This window comes from Diachasma alloeum, unplaced genomic scaffold (assembly GCF_001412515.2).
Source record: "Diachasma alloeum isolate Michigan unplaced genomic scaffold, Dall2.0 Dall_scaffold_00288, whole genome shotgun sequence".
In the NCBI taxonomy this organism is placed as follows: domain Eukaryota; kingdom Metazoa; phylum Arthropoda; class Insecta; order Hymenoptera; family Braconidae; genus Diachasma; species Diachasma alloeum.
The window spans coordinates 907,609-926,232 of record NW_021680427.1 but is presented as its reverse complement, the minus strand read 5'-3'; the positions used below and the strand labels follow the sequence as shown (position 1 = coordinate 926,232).

Here is an 18,624-nt window from a genome sequence, read left to right as displayed (position 1 = left end):
ATATATATATTTCACATGTATATATATTATCGGTGAAATTAATAAATTCTGTCCTTTTATGGAGACCGATTATTTTTGCTTCCGAAGGGAAGCATTATTTAAAATTGAAGATAATTAATTGAAAATGAAAAATTCTTTATAGATTTTTTTACTCTACTTCGCTATTCACTTCAATCATTAGTCGAATTCTCTTTGATTCATTATCAATATTTATAAGGTATTCATGAGAAAATGAAATTCAATGAATTCCATTTCTTCATTTCAACAAATGAATAGATCAGCGCGCGCGAGAGCGCGCGCGTAGTTCTTGTAGAATAAAATGATGCACCTGAGGAAGAATGCTTAGAGCATTCGAAACGTACTGCAATTTTGATTACTTAATTTTTTTGAGTGTTTACTGCTGCTGACCTAAATATAGCCCAAAATTATTTTAACAATTTGAAAGCATATGGTCGAGAACATCAGTTTCGTTTGAATAAATTCTTCTCTCAAGAAAATGATTCCTTGGCAAAAGTAATTTTTTTTTTTCAGTGCATGTGAGACTGCATCAAGACTCAATTGAGAGCTTTTGGGGACTTATTGGAGGCCACGATTTTTACACGGTTCGGTTTTTATGTACCTGTTTGGGTTGGGAGACCCGAATGGAATGGAGTGTAGCGGCACCGCCGTGCAGCACACGTAGACTCAATTTTCCGGACATTTCGGCTGTCGTGGCTGTCGCATTGCGCAGCTCCTTCTTGGCTGCTTTTCCGAATTCTTTCTCTACTTTGAGAATAAGGGGACCCAGGTTGAATTTCGTTTTTATTGTTGTGTGATCGCTCATCATGTTCACGGAGACATCACCCGATCGTTTCAGGGAGGAGAGACCGTAGAGAGTCGCTTTCGTTTTTGATTTGGATTTTGGCTTGGTTTGTTTCACCTGCGGAACAAGGAGATTGTTTGGAAATTATTAGATATTGAATCATTCTCGAGGGGCTGCTCACTTCATAATTGAGTGACATCATAATTTCGAAATGAAGTCGATTACGGGGATAGCCATATCCGTAAATTATAATTACTGTTAAATTATGAAGTTGTCAATTAGTTAGTTTCACTTTTAAGACCCGGGTGTACTATTTTTCGAATGTTATCTGGTTTTTTTTTCGTCTTTCGTAATCCAAAATTGTCAATCGAGTGGTACATCTTGTAGAAATTCCCAAAAATTATGATAGAATGATAAAAAAATAGAAAAAATTCTCAACTTTTTCAAAGAGCGTTTTTAATTGATATTCAGAATGAGTTGAAAAAAGTGGAAATTACAAATATCTGATTCGCTGTGGCAAATGATCTATTAGCTGTCATTTTCCATGGTGGATAACAAAACACTAACTTCTCATGGGAAGTGACAGCTAGGTATCTCAATTTTCATAAGTGTGATTAAAAAATTCTCCAAAATATTACAACTTTTTTCAAAGAGCCTTTCCCGTAATAAATGTCTCTGTGCAGTGTGGGAAAAAATTTACAAAATCAGTCTTTCCCCTGCATGATATTGGGTGACAGGCCACCATTTGTCACCATAAATCAGATACATTTTTCAATTTCTTGTTATTCACCTTATTCTGAATATAGATTAAAAATGCTCTTTGAAAAAATTCAGAATTATTTCAATTTTTTTTTTTGATTATTCATTCATAATTTTTCAAAACTTCTGCATAATGCAGGACTCAATTGAAAATTTCAGATGACGAAAGATGAAAAAAAACATCGAGATAATGNTTACAACTTTTTTCAAAGAGCCTTTCCCGTAATAAATGTCTCTGTGCAGTGTGGGAAAAAATTTACAAAATCAGTCTTTCCCCTGCATGATATTGGGTGACAGGCCACCATTTGTCACCATAAATCAGATACATTTTTCAATTTCTTGTTATTCACCTTATTCTGAATATAGATTAAAAATGCTCTTTGAAAAAATTCAGAATTATTTCAATTTTTTTTTTTGATTATTCATTCATAATTTTTCAAAACTTCTGCATAATGCAGGACTCAATTGAAAATTTCAGATGACGAAAGATGAAAAAAAACATCGAGATAATGTTCGAAAGATAGTACACCCGGGCGTTTAATCTTGATTATTGAAATAATCATCAATTTAAATAATCAAATTTTGAACTATTCATTAATCAGTAATTGAGTTAGGAAGATTGATGATTATTTGGATAGTCGGAAATCCCTTGTAAGAAATTTAGTATTGTCTACTTAATAGAAACTTTGCAGTTTCATATTTTTAAATATTTAATTCATCGTGAATTAGAAATTTAGATTATCAATTATTTTACTATTTTTTAATTTCGATTAGTATATGCAAACCTTGATCAATGTAAGTCGGAAATTCTTTTTCATCACGCTGTGACGAAAAGTGAACTTTTCGGCACGCTCCGCGTGCCTAAAAATCCAATTTCCGCCACATTGTGATGAAAAATATTGTTCGTAACTCGTAAAAAAATGTTTTTTAGCTGGTGGGATTATATCACTCGCCTTCGGCTCGTGATATAAACCTCCCACTTGCCAAAAAACACTTTTTTGCACTCGTTACGAAATATACTATGAATATGGAAGATTCGGAAGATTGATGGCCATCCCTGATCGATTACTTCACGTGTTTACATCGATTATTTGAGTAATTTCAGAAAAACCTAGCGAATTCGCTAGACAATTCTATTGGATTTCTATTGAACTTTCTATTAGTTTTTGGCCGATCCTATTGAAATGTTCAACAGAGAATATTCTATCGAAAGAGTCAAAACAATTGGATTTCTGTATACACCATATACTTTTGAGCTATTTTCTATAGAATTTTCTGGGCTCAAATTTTCTCAGTTTTTGTGTGGATTTTCATGATGAGAAGGAAAGAAAAATAGAATGAAAACACTTGAAAAATTTGAGCCGAGGAAATGCTATAGAAAATATCTGAAGAGACTAAGTTATAAAGAAAGATCGAATCCCATTGATTTTTTTATTAAATATTATCTATTGAACATTTCAATAGAATCGGCCAAAAACTAATAGAAAGTTCAATAGAAATCCAATAGAATTATCTAACGAATTCACTAGGTTTTTCTATTAAATTTTGTCGAGCGAAATGATTATTTCATGACTTTAATTGATTTCGAATGATTTCATAATTGGAAATAAATGATTTCAGAGAAAATGACGTATTAACTTCAACATCTTAAATTACTTCGGCGTCATTGACTGCGTCACACGATTTCAAAAGTGGTTCTAAAAATTATTTCAGAGAGTTCAAATCACTTGATTTGAGTAATTTCCGTGAAGTCAATGATTTCACGTGATTTCGAAGTGGTTGCAGGACGGTGCAGATTTCGGGAGTGAGTAACCCTTCGATTATTCTAGTTATTTGGAAAGAAGAATCATCGAAAATCCCAGCGCATTTGTTAGAAAACCTGGGGGATTTCCATTGAATTTTTGCTGCCGAATGGAACCATTGCAATCCTTCGATTTTCACATCCTCTAATTTTGATTGGAAATTTGTAGAATGGTCTGAAACGTAAAAATACGAAGTTTGGCGACCATGTCTGTATGTGACCACGTCCACCGCCACTTTTCCGGTGGTCAATTTTGACAAAACTAGCGAACGGGCGCTTCGCGCCCGTCACTAGATTACTTTATACTATGTTATTTTATTTTATTTTCTTTCCATTTCCGTCTTCACAATTAGATTAATTCAATTTTATTCATTCTTATTGTTATTATATATATTTTTGTTCCTTAATTCACAAGTTACAACATTGAATGAAGAGAAATTCCCCATAAATCACCTGAGAATACAGATCGACAAACAATTTTCGATAATCATACCTAACATTTTTCATTCCTGTCTTCTTCTTGAAATTAATTAATACCAATGATCTGAAAATGTGAACGAATATAAACATTTTACATCCCTTTGATCTCATTTCAGTAGAACCGAAAAAGAAAATTGCAAAGAGTGATTGATACTCATCAATCAGTATCAATAAAATGAAAATATCTATTTTTCTATGTCCTTTCGAAATTTTTCAAATTGTTTTTTTTTCTTAAAAAATGAAGGAAGATTAACATTTTTTATTTCTGTGGTCGTATTCCGTTCACTGAAATAGGAAATGCAGAAAATGTAGAGAAGGAAAATCAGAAATAAATTTAAAAAATCGATTTTTCAATCTTGAAAATTTCAAAACGTTTTTTTTTAATAATGAAGCAAAACCAGTGTATTTTCTTTTTATCATCTACTTCTGATGGACGAAAGTGAAAAGGGGAAGAGAAACGGAATCAACACGAAAACAGAATTTTTAATTTTTCAATGTCTACGGAAAATTTTAAAATTGATATATTTTTTCGAATAATGAATAATGAATAATGAACAATACCTATAAATTCAGTTTCTATCCTCACATTTTTATAGCATGCATTTAAAAAATTGCAAAGAATTCAAATCGGCGATGGAAAATTTTATCGGATGATTATTATGTAATAATTGAGTAATTAAGTGGCTAAAGTAATTCCAAAAAATTTGAAATTTGATCAGATTATAGGTCCTAAAGAGGACTGGCTCTGTGCAAAATTTCAGCCCAATCGAGCTAATAGTTTTTGAGAAAAAGCGATTCATTTTTAAATCGTTTTCCGCAAATATTTTCAAAACTAGCGGACAGATTTCGATTTTTTTTTTAAATATTCGTATCGACGCCTTCTACCTAAATCAATCAAATCATAATTATATACCCGTTCATACAAAGTTTTCGAGATATTCCCGTTTTTTTGTTTTTTCATTAAAAAAAACGTTGGAAACACTCTAGCTTGTGCAAAAATTGAGATATCAACTTGAAATTTGGACAGAATCTTCTCCTCTCATGATAACAATGTTTCGTAATGAAGATGAATTCAATCGCGTCAGTAGTTTCGGAGATATTCGTATTTTTTTGGAAATTCTATCAGTTTTTGTCAACTCTACTATTTCTTTTTTTTGTCTTCAAGTCTGTCCGACTATTTTATTTCGGACATTTTTACGAATGAAGATCTATGATGAAATTTCCGTTGGACGGATAGCTTTTCATTTGTTGCTTTTTAATCGTTATTAATACCTTTGAAACTCATTCGTTGTTGTAAAGGACTATTAATTAAGTAGTGAAGTGGTAGCATGGACTAGTTCAAAAGAGATCGTGGAATGTTTGGTGGAGCGAAGGGAGATTAAAAAGTATTCTTCACAGAGATTTCACTACCTCCCCGAGGGGCAGAGATATTTTTCGATAATTCACTCCGAATTGAGTTGACTCATCTCCTTTTATCACTTCAATTTTACCTTCTTCACGAAATTTCTCAAATATGAGATATCATCATGATAAAACGTGGATTCATTAACAACAATTAATTTCCAAGCTTTCCATGTTTTTCCATAAATTTTTAATGACTCCATCTTCTATGAAAAGTAGAATTAGAAAACTTAAAAGTGAGAACTCGTTCAATAAATTTCCTGGGAATGGATCATCATCTTAACTGTCGTCATCATCGTCGAGGAGAATAGAATCATTAGGCGCCTCAATTTTATGACTCTTTCCACTCCATTTCAGAGGACTATAAACTCTCAATGATTCAGCAGTCAATTGCAGTCAATTTCCTCACCTTATTTTTAGATGATCCTTTACTGGGTGTTTTCTTCTTGCTCTTGGTCACGGTTCTCTTCGGTTTACTATCTTTAACAGTTGCCCGACTGCTCGTCGACTTCTCAGTAGATGCATCACTACGGATCGTGCCCGCTTCCGTTGACTGGGTTTCCAGGTTCGACGTGGTCGTTGGTTCCTGAAAATATTCCCCCCCGTGGAACGATCAATTAACTGCACGAACAAATATCTGAGTCGAAGCACGAAAAAATGAAAAATCACTTCACTGGCGAAGCGATCAATTCTAGACTGAAATAGTATATTGTGTTACAAGTGGGTAAAGAATCGCACACGTAACACATCCTATTTTTTGTAATACAAGATCTATGCGCGCGCTCTCGCGCGCGCTGATTTATTCATTTGTTGAAATGAAGAAATGGAATTCATTGAATTTCATTTTCTCATGAATACCTTATAAATATTGATAATGAATCAAAGAGAATTCGACTAATGATTGAAGTAGAGTAGAGTAGAGTAAAAGAATCTATAAAGAATTGTTCATTTTCAATTAATTATCTTCAATTTTTTAAAATAATCGGTCTCCATAAAAGGACAGAATTTATTAATTTCACCGATGATATATACACATGTGATGATATATATACATGTGAAAAATATATATCATATATATATATATGACGTGAAAGAAAAATTTACCCCTGAAGAATTTGAAATTATGTCACTGAAGAATTTGAAAATGCCGCGTGTGTTTTTTGTGAATAAGTTCGTGTCACAGATTGACCAATCAGAATTAAGGATTAGCGGTCAGGCAGTTTCGAGATATTTCGATATAAAACAATTTCACGTTTCTTTCATCTTTAGTAAAACAGGACCTGGGGGTCTATTCTCAAAATATTTCCGTGCACGGAAGTGGCTTCGTAGACGAATTCCGTGTAGGAATCATACAGGCGTTCCGTCAACGGAGTCGATTCCGCGCACGGAAATATTTCGAGAATAGGCCCCCTGCCGAGTTCACTGTTTGGAACCGTAGTGGCGGTAAAGTGGTTGCTTTTGTGCACGGTGTGCGTAAAGTTCAAGGTCGTGCGTAAAGTAAATTTCAAGTGCGTAAAGCGAAGCTTTACGCACAACCTCTGAACTTTACGCACATTGTGTGTAAAACAACCACTTTACACACACTAAACGGTTTCGAAAAGTGAACTTTTGAGGCAGGTATTACAAAAAAAATTTGAGAAGTACTTGTATCAAGAAGCTCATGGCTCGAAAATTGACAAGAACAGAATATCTCCCATTGAGAAAAGAAAACGTTCGTCAAGAGATTTTGTACTCGTCCGAAGAATGAGGGGCAATTTGTTCACAACAAGAAAACTACTGCTCGAACCACATCAAGTTGTTTTTGCATTGAAATGGTTTTTGCATTGTAGTTGAGGCTTGAAAACTATTGAATAAATTAATTCAACTAGACTTGATTTGAGAAACGCTTTTCTTGTTATAAACAAAATATTCTCGTCTTTGAGACAAGCAGGGACGTCTCATGTGACCGTCATTGACGGTCCCATGACGAGGCGTTCATGACAGCTGTCACAATTCCCCCTCCCCCTTCTGTGACCGTCACAACTTGTCAAGAAAAAATGACAGTCATTTTTCATCTACATAGATGAAACTTTATTTTTTTCTCGGTCAATTTTCAGTTGAATTCCTTTTGTACTGGCCTAATTCGCATTTTGAAATGGAAATCCCGTTTTTTTTCCATCCATATAGATGAAACTATTTTGTTTTATTCATGACCGTCACAAATTGGAAATTAGTTATGACCGTCATTATGCAACTATATAGATGGTTCGACAACAATTTGGTTACAAATGATTTGTGACAATCATTTGTAGTTGGAAAATTTGTGCGTCAGATGACCGTCATTTTTTGGTCATATGACGCGATCTAAAAAATGACGGTCATTTTGCATCTCTAGCCGCATCATCATCACGACAAATAAACCCGCAAAAATCAGTGAAAACCCGAGCTGTTCCGTCGCGTAATGTTCCGCGACACCTGACCTTTGTCCACAGAAAAGAGGAAAATCCTATTTACTAAAGATGACAGAAACGTGAAGTTGTTTTATATCGAAATATCTCGAAACTGCCTGACCGCTAATCTTTAATTCTGATTGGTCAATATGTGACACAAAGTTATTCACAAAAAAAAAAACGCGGCATTTTCAAATTCTTCAGTGGTAAATTTTTTTTTCACTTCATATATATATAATGTATATATTTCACATGTATATATATCATCGGAGAAATTAATAAATTCTGTCCTTTTATGGAGACCGATTATTTTAAAAAATTGAAGATAATTAATTGAAAATGAAAAATTCTTTATAGATTCTTTTACTCTACTTCGCTATTCACTTCAATCATTAGTCGAATTCTCTTTGATTCATTATCAATATTCATAAGGTATTCATGAGAAAATGAAATTCAATTAACTCCATTTCTTCATTTCAACAAATCGATAGATCAGCGCGCGCGAGAGCGCGCGCATAGGTCTTCTTCTTCTTCTTCGATTTTTATGGCTCTGACATTTTAGTCTTGCGGCCGTGCGCGCATAGGTCTTGTGTAGTAAAAACTCACATCAGCACCGGAGTCCCTGCCAGCAATCCTGGACTTAGTCTTATTCTTCTTCTTCTTCGACTTGCCCTTATTAGCTTTGACACTGTTCCTGGTGAGTTTAACAGTGACGGGATCATAGTTGGCCCTCAGAATTTTGTTGATTCTCCCCAGAATATTATCCACAAACCTATTGTACTTGGCGACATAAATCGCGGACACATCGGACGCCGTTTCCCCCTCCATGGCACCTACATAAAAACAATCATTATCACCCTCGCCAAAACCACTTGATCCAAATTAACCCAAGAGTAAATTAATAATCCACCAGAGGGGAATCGATTCCCCGATAACCCGTGTCCTTGTCCGCATTTTTCGTGAGGTCATTCGTTCAAACACGATCGACCTCCTTTCGCCCTTGGAAGAAAGTCGGGTACACGATGGACCCAATAGGTGTAGTACAAGCTGGAAGGGATGAGGTAAAACCCGCGGAGGGGGGAGAAAATAAAAAGGTGAACGAGGAAGAAGGAAGCGAGGGAGCCTACTTTACGTACTACATCGTCACTGGAAGGGGTAACCGGACAGTGTTTAACGGGCGTAATCTCCTGACCAAACTGGTATCCCGATGTGGGTCATTGGCCCCATATTACGCCTCTTCCAACTAAAAACCCCACTGAGCCAGTTTCTTGCGGACATTCCCTCGCCCAGAATCATCAGTCAACGTTAAATCCACGATTTATCCACCACAGATGATAAATATGTTGATGTAAATCAATCCGTGTAAACACGTAGGAAAAAATTTCACCGAAAAACCTGGCGAATTCGTTAGACAATTGTATTGGATTTTCTTTTAGCTTTCGGTCGATTCTATTGAAATATTCTATAGAATTCGATTTTTCTACACAACTTATTCTGTTGAGATATTTTCTATAGACTGAGAGAAATTTCAATGGTAATTTTAACTACAAGGGAATTGTCAAAAAAATAATAGTTACGGTAGCAATAAACATTGCAGATTCAACTACTACATTAAAGTGAAAATTACATTACAATGTTGATTACACTATTTGACATAGTAAATCGAACGATGAATCCTTGTTTAATCTGCAATGTTTATTGTTACTGTAAATATAATGTCTTTGACAATTCCCTTGTAGGCAAAATTACCGCAAGTAATACCACGAGAGCTTCAAAATTATCGAGCAATTCCCGATAGGTTCTTTGCAAACAAACGAAGGAGTCAAGTTTTTCAGGTTACAAAATCACGAGTGCGAAACACGAGTGATTTTTCCTGAAAAACTTGACGATTTCATTTGCATGCAGGGAACCTTGAGGAAAATGCCCGATTAATTTTGAAGCTCGTGTGGTATTTGGGGGATTATTTTTCCAATCCAAATGTCGGGCAATATAATTGGACCATGAGACGAAACTCACAATTGAGAAACGAAAATTGTATAATTAATACAACGACACAAAGGAATTCAATTTGTCAGTTTGACGAGGGGTTAATTCGACTGCTTGATGTTTTGTTTTTTATATAGCAACTACCAGAGAAAATTATCAAAAAATTATCAGTTGAAAACCCTGTAGCTTGTACCACGTGACGTTGAATGGGCCAATTATATTGCCCGATATTTGGGTTGGAAAAATAATCATTGAAATTTTTCTCAGTGTACACTGAGAGAAAAATGTAGTAAAACGGACGGATTGTTTTTCGACTCAATCGCTCAGTGCTTTTCAATAGTGCCAATGAAAGAATCCATTGGCGATACGGAATATTTCGTCGCTTTCAGCCGATTGCATGATTAAACTGTATGTATCCTCCAATAGGTGATTTAAAGGCTCCAAACAGGAGACTTGTGATTTCATCTAATGAGGGCTCCAATCGATCAAATATTCCTTCGTATTCCCTGAATATTTCATTGAATTTTAATATTTATGTGGATGCATCCGGTTCCGTCGATTTGAAACATTATTGTAGACGAGATCAATGGAATCGTATTCAATAACATATTTTGAATGAAATAAGGCCTCATTTTCAAAGGAATATTCCGGTATCTACGTTCTCTAGGGAATCCACTCTTGAAATGAAGAATTACAATGTTAAAAGACTGAAATTATATTTTTATATGAAAGAACATGCATTCAATATGATATATTCCGTCAAAACTACGATATTTTTCTCTTAGTGTAGAATTTCTTCGGTTCAAATTTGCCAAGTTTTTACTTCCAAATGGAAGCTTTGAAATCGTTGGTTTTGACGATTTTCTCATTTTGCCTGAAAATGACGTAGATTGTCGTGAAATGTGAAGATATGATGTTTTTAAAAAATGTGGGCGAATTGTTCGAAATTTTTTTATAAATCTTCACAGAAAAAGAAGTAAAGTTGAAGCTAAAAATCTGAAATTTTGTCACATAATTGGTATTACTTTGGAGCACTTCTAGACATAATTTCAGGTCAATCGGTTAAGTAGTTTCCGAGATACAGCAATTTCTCAAAAATCTTTTTTCCCCAATTTCTCGAAAACTACGTGACTGAATTGAATTTTTTTGACGTCAAATTATTCCTCGTGATAATATCCATCAAATCAAATCACACTATTGCTATGAAACTAGGGAGAGTTTGGTAATAATCGGCATTCTTCGTTTTTATGAGAAAATCGGTCTGTGCATGGTAACTCCCGAAAAAATTGATGTAGGATGTTGAAATTTAGTGAGATTGTAGCTCTTATAATATTGCAGGATGGGATTGTGGATCGGCGAAAGCGGACAAGTGGTTTAGAAGATATTCACCTTTTTGTGAAAAGCTGTTTTATTCAATATCTCCTAAACAACTGGTCCGATTAATTTAATTTTTTTTTCAAAATACTCGTCTTGCCGCTCCCTATCGAGATCAATCAAAATATGAATACCCGTTCACGCAAAGTTTTCGAGATATTCGCGTTTTTCTAATTTCTTCAATTGAGAGTTAATGTGGCGTTCCGTAATCCGCGAAAACTTGAAATAGACATCTGAGATTTTGACTACTAATTAGTATTATTGAGTCACACTTCTGTATACAATTTTGTGTCGATCGATTCAATACATCGTGGTATAGAGCAATTCAACCAAAAATCTTTTTTTTGTAAAAAGTCACGTGTCATTATCTTATCGATTTGTTTCGCTTCTGGGGGCTTATTCTTGACTTGTTTTCTTTTAGAAAGGAAAAAATGGAAAAGTTGACGACAAAAATCGTCTTTTTTTATTTGCGAATGTTTAATCAACTCGTTGTTCACCGACTAATCTTGATACGTAAATTTTAAATTTAATGCGATTTTATTCTCAATCAGATCAGTTGAGTTGGGTGAAATTCAATAAAGATGAATTGATGCTGTGTTCAAATATCTGTCTGATTTCATATTTTCCAGGGAAATTTCAAGTGTTTTTTACAGCAATTCTACCATAAATATTTTTTTCTGAAAAGCCACACTTATTTTCGACTTATTCCATTCCAATCTTTTTTTCTTTTCCTGAAAAAATTAAACAAAAAAATAGGAAATTCAGAGGAAATTCTATAGAAAATATCTCAATAGAATAAGTTGTACAGAAAAATCGAAGATATTTACTATCAAACATTTCAATAGAATCGCCCAAAAGCTAATAGAAAGTTCAATACACTGGCGAAGCGGTAAAACATTTTCAATGAATATCTCGGAATCTAAGCCAGATAGCAAAATTTTTGTCAAAACCATTTTTGTAGCTCTCAATTCGCTCTACAAAATAGTTATTACAAAAATTCCGCTATCTCCCTTAGATTCTGAGATATTCCTCGACAACTCAGCGAAGAGCCAAGTCGACTTGACTCGTTTTACCACTTCGCTACTGAATAGAAATCCAGTAGAATGGCCGAGCGAATTCGCTAGATTTTTCATCGAAATTCTTCCGTGCGTGAACTAATCGATCCCCACTGATAAAAAAAAGACTTCTTCGACAACGAATTCTGTTGTTTCAGAGATGAAATGGACCGGGGGAATGAGTCGACAGTTCACCCGACAGGTGATTAAACATTATTTAAAAAAAATGAACAGGGAGGAGCCGGAATCACAGCCAAGATCTCACTGGGTCAGGGTCAGCCTGTTCTCCAGAGCCACTCCGGGTCACTGGCCTCGATTTTGGTGGAATAAAAAAAAGGATACACCACATGGAACATTTTTGATGACAAAGTCTGCCCCGGTGAAAGCCCATTTAATATTCCCAAGTGTTTGACCCCCTCCCCTCGTCGCCCCAATGATGTTGACGATAAAATATTGAAGAATGGAGCCAACCACGCCCAATCAATTACTTTCTTTCGTATCGAAATTCGTGTGTTAAACCGACGAATCTGACGTCTTTGGGAGACAGACAGTGAATTATCGTTTGAGTAAAATGTATCTTTAAAAGAAAGCAATTAAATGAAGCAACTACGATTATTTTGTTACAACTACAAGGAGCTTAAGATAGTAATGACAGATGGGAATGTCGGGATATTTCAGTAGCGAAGTGATAAAACGGTTCAAGTCGACTCATCTCCCAGTTGAGTTTTTGAGGAATATTTCCGAATCTAAGGGAGATAGCGAAATTTTCGTAATAACTTTTTTTGTAGAGCGAATTGAGAGCTACAAAATTGGGTTCAACAAAAATTTTGCTATCTGGCTTAGATTCCGAGATATTCGCGAAAACTGACGAATAGTCAAAATTGACTTGAACCGTTTTACCAGTTCGCTGCTGATTTGATGATAGTCAATGAATGGTAAGTTTTTTCATCATTATCTCATTTGAGTCGAGTAAGGTTCTGTCCAGTTACGCATTGTTACAGTCTACTGTCACCCGAATATTTGTGCACCAAGTACTACTGAATAAATGAGCGAATTAATCAAAAGTAGATAGAAAAATAAACAACAATACGTTAAAATGCATTTGGCTTTCGGCGCGTCACGTTTGGGCCAGAATTTTTGACTAATAATGACTAACTGACGAATTCACTGTAACACCGAGTCTCTGGACAACGAACCCCACCTCGATTCCAATGAAAATGAATAACAATCAAAAACACAATTTTGTAAAAATCATAAATTATCTATATTTTTCGTATTTTTTCATCATTTTTTTTCTTCATTCTGTTTAAATTCGAATTGAACATTGACATGTCTCTGTACACTATATAACAGATTAAAATACAACAGTTTATGTTTATCTCATTATTTTTTGTCGTACGAAATTCACGTGGAAATTTTGTTCTTCATGAATAAGAGGCAATGGATTTTCCCCTCGGAAACTTGCACTCGCTGAGTCACACGCGCGCTAGCAGTCTGTACAATAATTTCATTCTTTCACATTGTCAGCAAAATCCGAATTACTATTTCCACAAATCTTCAATATACCGTTTCACGAGGAGAAAATACGTGACGTCACCAAAGCATTGGCATTTTAACGCAAACTACAATTCCATCCACCACCCCGGACACAGAAGAATGAGTCCGAAATACAGTGAATTTTCATCATTTTCCACGTTAAAATTTAATAAATTAATGCGTTAACGTTGCTTTCGAGCTGCAAGACAAATAAACTCATCACCCGAGGGTATTAAAATGCCACTGAGGATTCAAATAATTCCAAACATAACAAAAGCACGCTCGGATTAATCAGACAGACTAATAAATACATAAATAAATAATAAATAGATGAAGTAGATGAGAGAAATGGAGAAAGGGCCGCGATTCTTTCGTTCTCACAATTAAAATCCTCATACGGAAAAATATATATTATATATTATATATTATATATTATACATTATATATAATATATTTTTCCATGAGAGTCATTACGAAAACACGAAAGAAAAATAATTGAAAACCACATTCCTCAGACGCTGAGCGTCGGTGGGCCCTTAAGCTCGACGCGTTCAAAATCTCATTAAGAATAAATGATGGTAATAATCATTCAATGAAGGGTCGAAAGCCACCTCGTCTGTTTTTGGTCTCTGATTAAAGATTGACGGAAGAAAAAAAATCCTATTTCGTTGTATCGTGCTTCTTGATACTCTTTTTTCCCCTCGCGTGCTTGCGCGAGCGATTGTTAGTGTGTTTCTTTGTCTTGCCCTTGAACTCACGTGCACGCCGTGCATCAGCAATGTCGACAATATCATCGAGGTCGTCAGTCTCTTCATCAGCATCATCCTCCTCGTCATCATCCTCCTCACTGTCATCGTCTTCAGTTATGTCTAAACCAAGGTCATCGTCGTCATCGTCATCGTCGTCATCGTCGTCCTCGTCACTGTCAACAGTTTGTGATGGCGTTGATATGGCTTGCTGATTGACGGCAACAGCATTACCAGCAGTTTCACCACCATCAATTGCTGATACAGCCTGACCTTCGGGTTGAATGTCTTCCTCCTCGTACGAGCCAGTTGAGTCGTTGACGTCGGCAACAGCCTCGGCGGCGTTGGCTGCATCCTCGGCGTTCAGGTCTGATTGGACACTGACGGGAAGAGCAGTGGCCTGAGTCTGCACTGGAACCGCTGGCTGCACTGGTTCGACGACCGCTGGCGTTTCGTCGTCATCGTCGTCGTCGTCCTCACCTGTTGACATTGAACCGTTCATTGTAATTATCGTTGTTATGTGGAATAGAATGGGAATGCGGCAACGATCGTAATCACACGCTCGAAAAAATTTAACCCATTACTTCGCGTAAGTTGCAAATCGCCTCGGTGTGAGAGGAGTGGGGGGCCCGTCCGAGTATTAGTGCGCTATTAGAGAAGCCCGCTGGCGCTCGCACACCACTACAAAACGACAAAAGTGGGGTAGCCTGAGAGGAAGCAACGGGTTAATGAAAAATTTCGAATTCATTGGAAAATTCTGTTGGATTTCTATCGAATTTTATGGCAGGTTTTGCCCGATTCTGTTGAAATGTTCAATGGAAAAAGTCAATAGCATTCGATTTTTGTATGTAACTTATTCTTGTCAGATATTTTTTATAGAATTTCCTCGACTCAAATGTTCCATGTTTTTTTCATTCTATTTCAGTTCGAAGCGGTAAACCGGGTCAAGTCGATTTTGAGTATTGGCTAGCTTTTTATGAATATCTCGGAATCTAAAAGAGATAGACAAGTTTTTGTCAAGCCCTTTTTTGTAGAGCCAATTGAGGGTTGTAAAAAAGGTAGTGAGAAAAATTTTGCTATCTCTTTTAGATTCCGAGATATTTATCAAAAACTGACCAAAAGTCGAAATCGATCCGGTTTACCGCTTCGTTAATGATTTGTCTTTTCTTTTCGAAAATACAGTGTAGCGATTTTTGAAGCCTCTACTCCGCTTATCAAGTACTCTAATATGATGTCTATGTATATTTTTTATGCACTGTAATCTTTCGTTTATAGTGATAAAAACAGTGATGTGAAAAAAATATATATATAAAATAGTATGTATGTATATATTAGGCAATATATACTTTATCTGGTATATAATACATGCTATATATACTATACGCAGATATATTTTTTTATACTTAAAATTTTTTCAACTGTAAAAAAATTGATATAATTCTGTAAAAAAAATTAAAAAAATATATAGAGGAGAGTATATATGTATATAGTATATAACACATCCCTATAAATAAAAAAGAACGCAAAAAGCAAAAGAGAAACGAAAAAAAAGATGAAGAGGATTATGACGATTCCGAATAAATTATTCACCAATTAAATTCTCATTGTGGAAAACTATTGATACCACTCATTTTTCCTGCATTATTATTATTGAGATAAAAATGGATGGACTGGCACCCATGGAAAACAATACCCGCCAACGCAGCGCGCGCCCTGTTCTATTCAAACAAAAAAAAATTGAGCCGAGGAAATTCAATAGAAATTGTCTTAATAGAATAAGTCACACAGAAAAATCGAATTCTCTTGAGCATTTCAACTGAATTTACCAACGAATTCGCCAGGTTTTTCCATTGAATTTTTCACCCGCGCAAGGATCGTAATCTCTTTGACAATGAGGAACGGTGGACAGCCCTCGCACACCTTCCGACCTAGCGCCATCATCTTCTATAAGGTATGTGGGTCACCGAAGTGGGACACGTCGAATTATGGTACCAACCGAACAGCCGCACGAATTATGTTAAATACGTGTGTTGAGTTTAACTTGGAGAGCTTCCCATACCGTTACATCGTGCGTTAGTACGCATACACGACTATGTAACGGTGGTTTACGATTTAAGTATTCACATATTTACCCCCGAGTATGTCCTCGATGAATCGCTCCAGGTAGTCGTCGTCATCGTCGTCATCGTCGTCCTCAGTCTCGTCGTCGTCGTCGTCGTCGTCCTCGTAGTCCACGCCTGAAAAATAATTCAATGTCATCAGAAATTTTCCGCTTCTAATTGACTTCAGAAGAACACAATTCATCCGATTCAATTCATTTTTCGATATTTTCTATTCGTTATTCGCGATCTTACCTGCGATGTCACCAAGATCGTCGTCATCGTCGTCATCGTCGTCGTCGTCTTCATCGGCGCCAGGAGGGGCTGCTGCAGCAGCTTGTCTGCCTGAAACCTCATCGGTCTTAACATCCGATTTTTTATCAGGCACTGGTGATGCATTTGCAATAATCGCCAAGCATCCAATCGCCAGGAGCAATATCACCGCCACTGTCTTCATGGCTCTCTGAAATATACGTAAAAACCATTTAAGCTTCACCCGAAGACACAACTTCCTGTATTTTTCTCTTCTAATCACTGTTTTTGGAGGAATCGATGACAGTCGAACCGCACTGAAACTCACCTCCTCGTGTTATCAGTTGATTAACAAAATTAATTAAATTGATAAAGCACAGGGTATGGAGCACGGATTGTCGGACTCAACAAGAAGGATGAGACCTTCCTGGCGCGAGGTGAGAGTGTGAAACGGCGAAACGCCGGGCCGACTTGCTCTTATATCTCCCGGCCCCGTCCATCCACTCCATTCCACCCATCCTCCGGTGAGCCCATCCTCGAGCCCCCACGATCCGCTGACCGTTCACGCTATTGCCTCCTCTGACTAGTTTGTAATTCGTTCATTCGGAAGTACCTCTTGCCCCCCTGGTTCACCGCGTCGTGGATAACTCTTTCTCTTCAGATACATTTTACCTTTCATCTGTTATTCACGCATTGACGCATTCATTCATTTTTACTTTTTGTCGGTGGGTACTGGCGGCATAGGGGTGAGGGAAATTTCAGGCTGCGGAGGGTCTGATATTGATGGATGAGTTGGTTGGACGGGAGATGAGAGCTGCACATGACGAAATGTGGAAGTCATGGGGGAATGGTTATAGGTGAGATTCCCTGTGGATGGACCCTCATCTTTCGGGCATTGGTGTCACGGACGAAAAAATTTAATAGAAAAACTTGTCGAATTCGGTGTAATAGGGTTTTTTAATATACAAAATTTTCCCTATCCAGCATCTCCCCATTTCCATCCCTCATATTGTTAACCCATTTTTCACCCCTCATATTATAGATATGTTGTAGCCTCCGGGCTGATACTATACCGATCAATCTTCTATGTATAAACTTATACCATATTGTGGTCTTGTTTGTAAATATCTATCTATGTTAATAAATCTTGTTGAATCTTGAATCTTATCGAATTCGTTAGAAAATTCTATTGAATTTCTATTGAACTGTTCTATTAGTTTTTGGCCGATTCTATTGAAATGGTCAATAGAAAATATTCGGCAGAAAAAGTCAATAGAGTTCCATTTTTCTATATAACTTATTCTATTGAGATATTTTCTATAGAATTTCCTCGGCTCAAATTATATAAGTTTTTTCGTTTGATTTTCTTGATGAGAAGAAAAGAAAAATAGAAAGAAAAAAAACTTAGAAAATTTGAGTCGAGCAAATTCTATAGAAAATATATGAAAAGAATGAGTTATATAGAAAAATCGAATTCTGTTAACTTTTTCTATTGAACATGTCAATAGAATCAGCCAAAAACTAATAGAAAGTTTAATAGAAAATTCTATTGAAAATTCTGATGAATTTCTATTGAACTGTTCTATTAGTTTTTGGCCGATTCTATTGAAATGGTCAATAGAAAATATTCGGCAGAAAAAGTCAATAGAGTTCCATTTTTCTATATAACTTATTCTATTGAGATATTTTCTATAGAATTTCCTCGGCTCAAATTATATAAGTTTTTTCGTTTGATTTTCTTGATGAGAAGAAAAGAAAAATAGAAAGAAAAAAAACTTAGAAAATTTGAGTCGAGCAAATTCTATAGAAAATATATGAAAAGAATGAGTTATATAGAAAAATCGAATTCTGTTAACTTTTTCTATTGAACATGTCAATAGAATCAGCCAAAAACTAATAGAAAG

General features: G+C 35.8%; 1 protein-coding gene across 1 annotated transcript in view; it reads right to left on the bottom strand.

Moving 5' to 3' along the window:
* Positions 1 to 17,144, bottom strand: part of LOC107038759 (acidic repeat-containing protein) — a 19,786-nt gene extending 2,642 nt beyond the window's left edge. The window contains exons 1-7 of the mRNA XM_015258011.1: positions 17,049 to 17,144; positions 16,724 to 16,931; positions 16,502 to 16,606; positions 14,382 to 14,849; positions 8,279 to 8,505; positions 5,653 to 5,829; positions 620 to 919 (exon numbers count right to left, since the gene is read on the bottom strand). Coding sequence (XP_015113497.1) covers positions 620 to 919; positions 5,653 to 5,829; positions 8,279 to 8,505; positions 14,382 to 14,849; positions 16,502 to 16,606; positions 16,724 to 16,925 — 1,479 coding nt within the window. The 5' untranslated portion in view covers positions 16,926 to 16,931; positions 17,049 to 17,144. The remainder of the gene's footprint in view (positions 1 to 619; positions 920 to 5,652; positions 5,830 to 8,278; positions 8,506 to 14,381; positions 14,850 to 16,501; positions 16,607 to 16,723; positions 16,932 to 17,048) is intronic.
* Between the last annotated feature and the right edge of the window lie 1,480 nt (positions 17,145 to 18,624).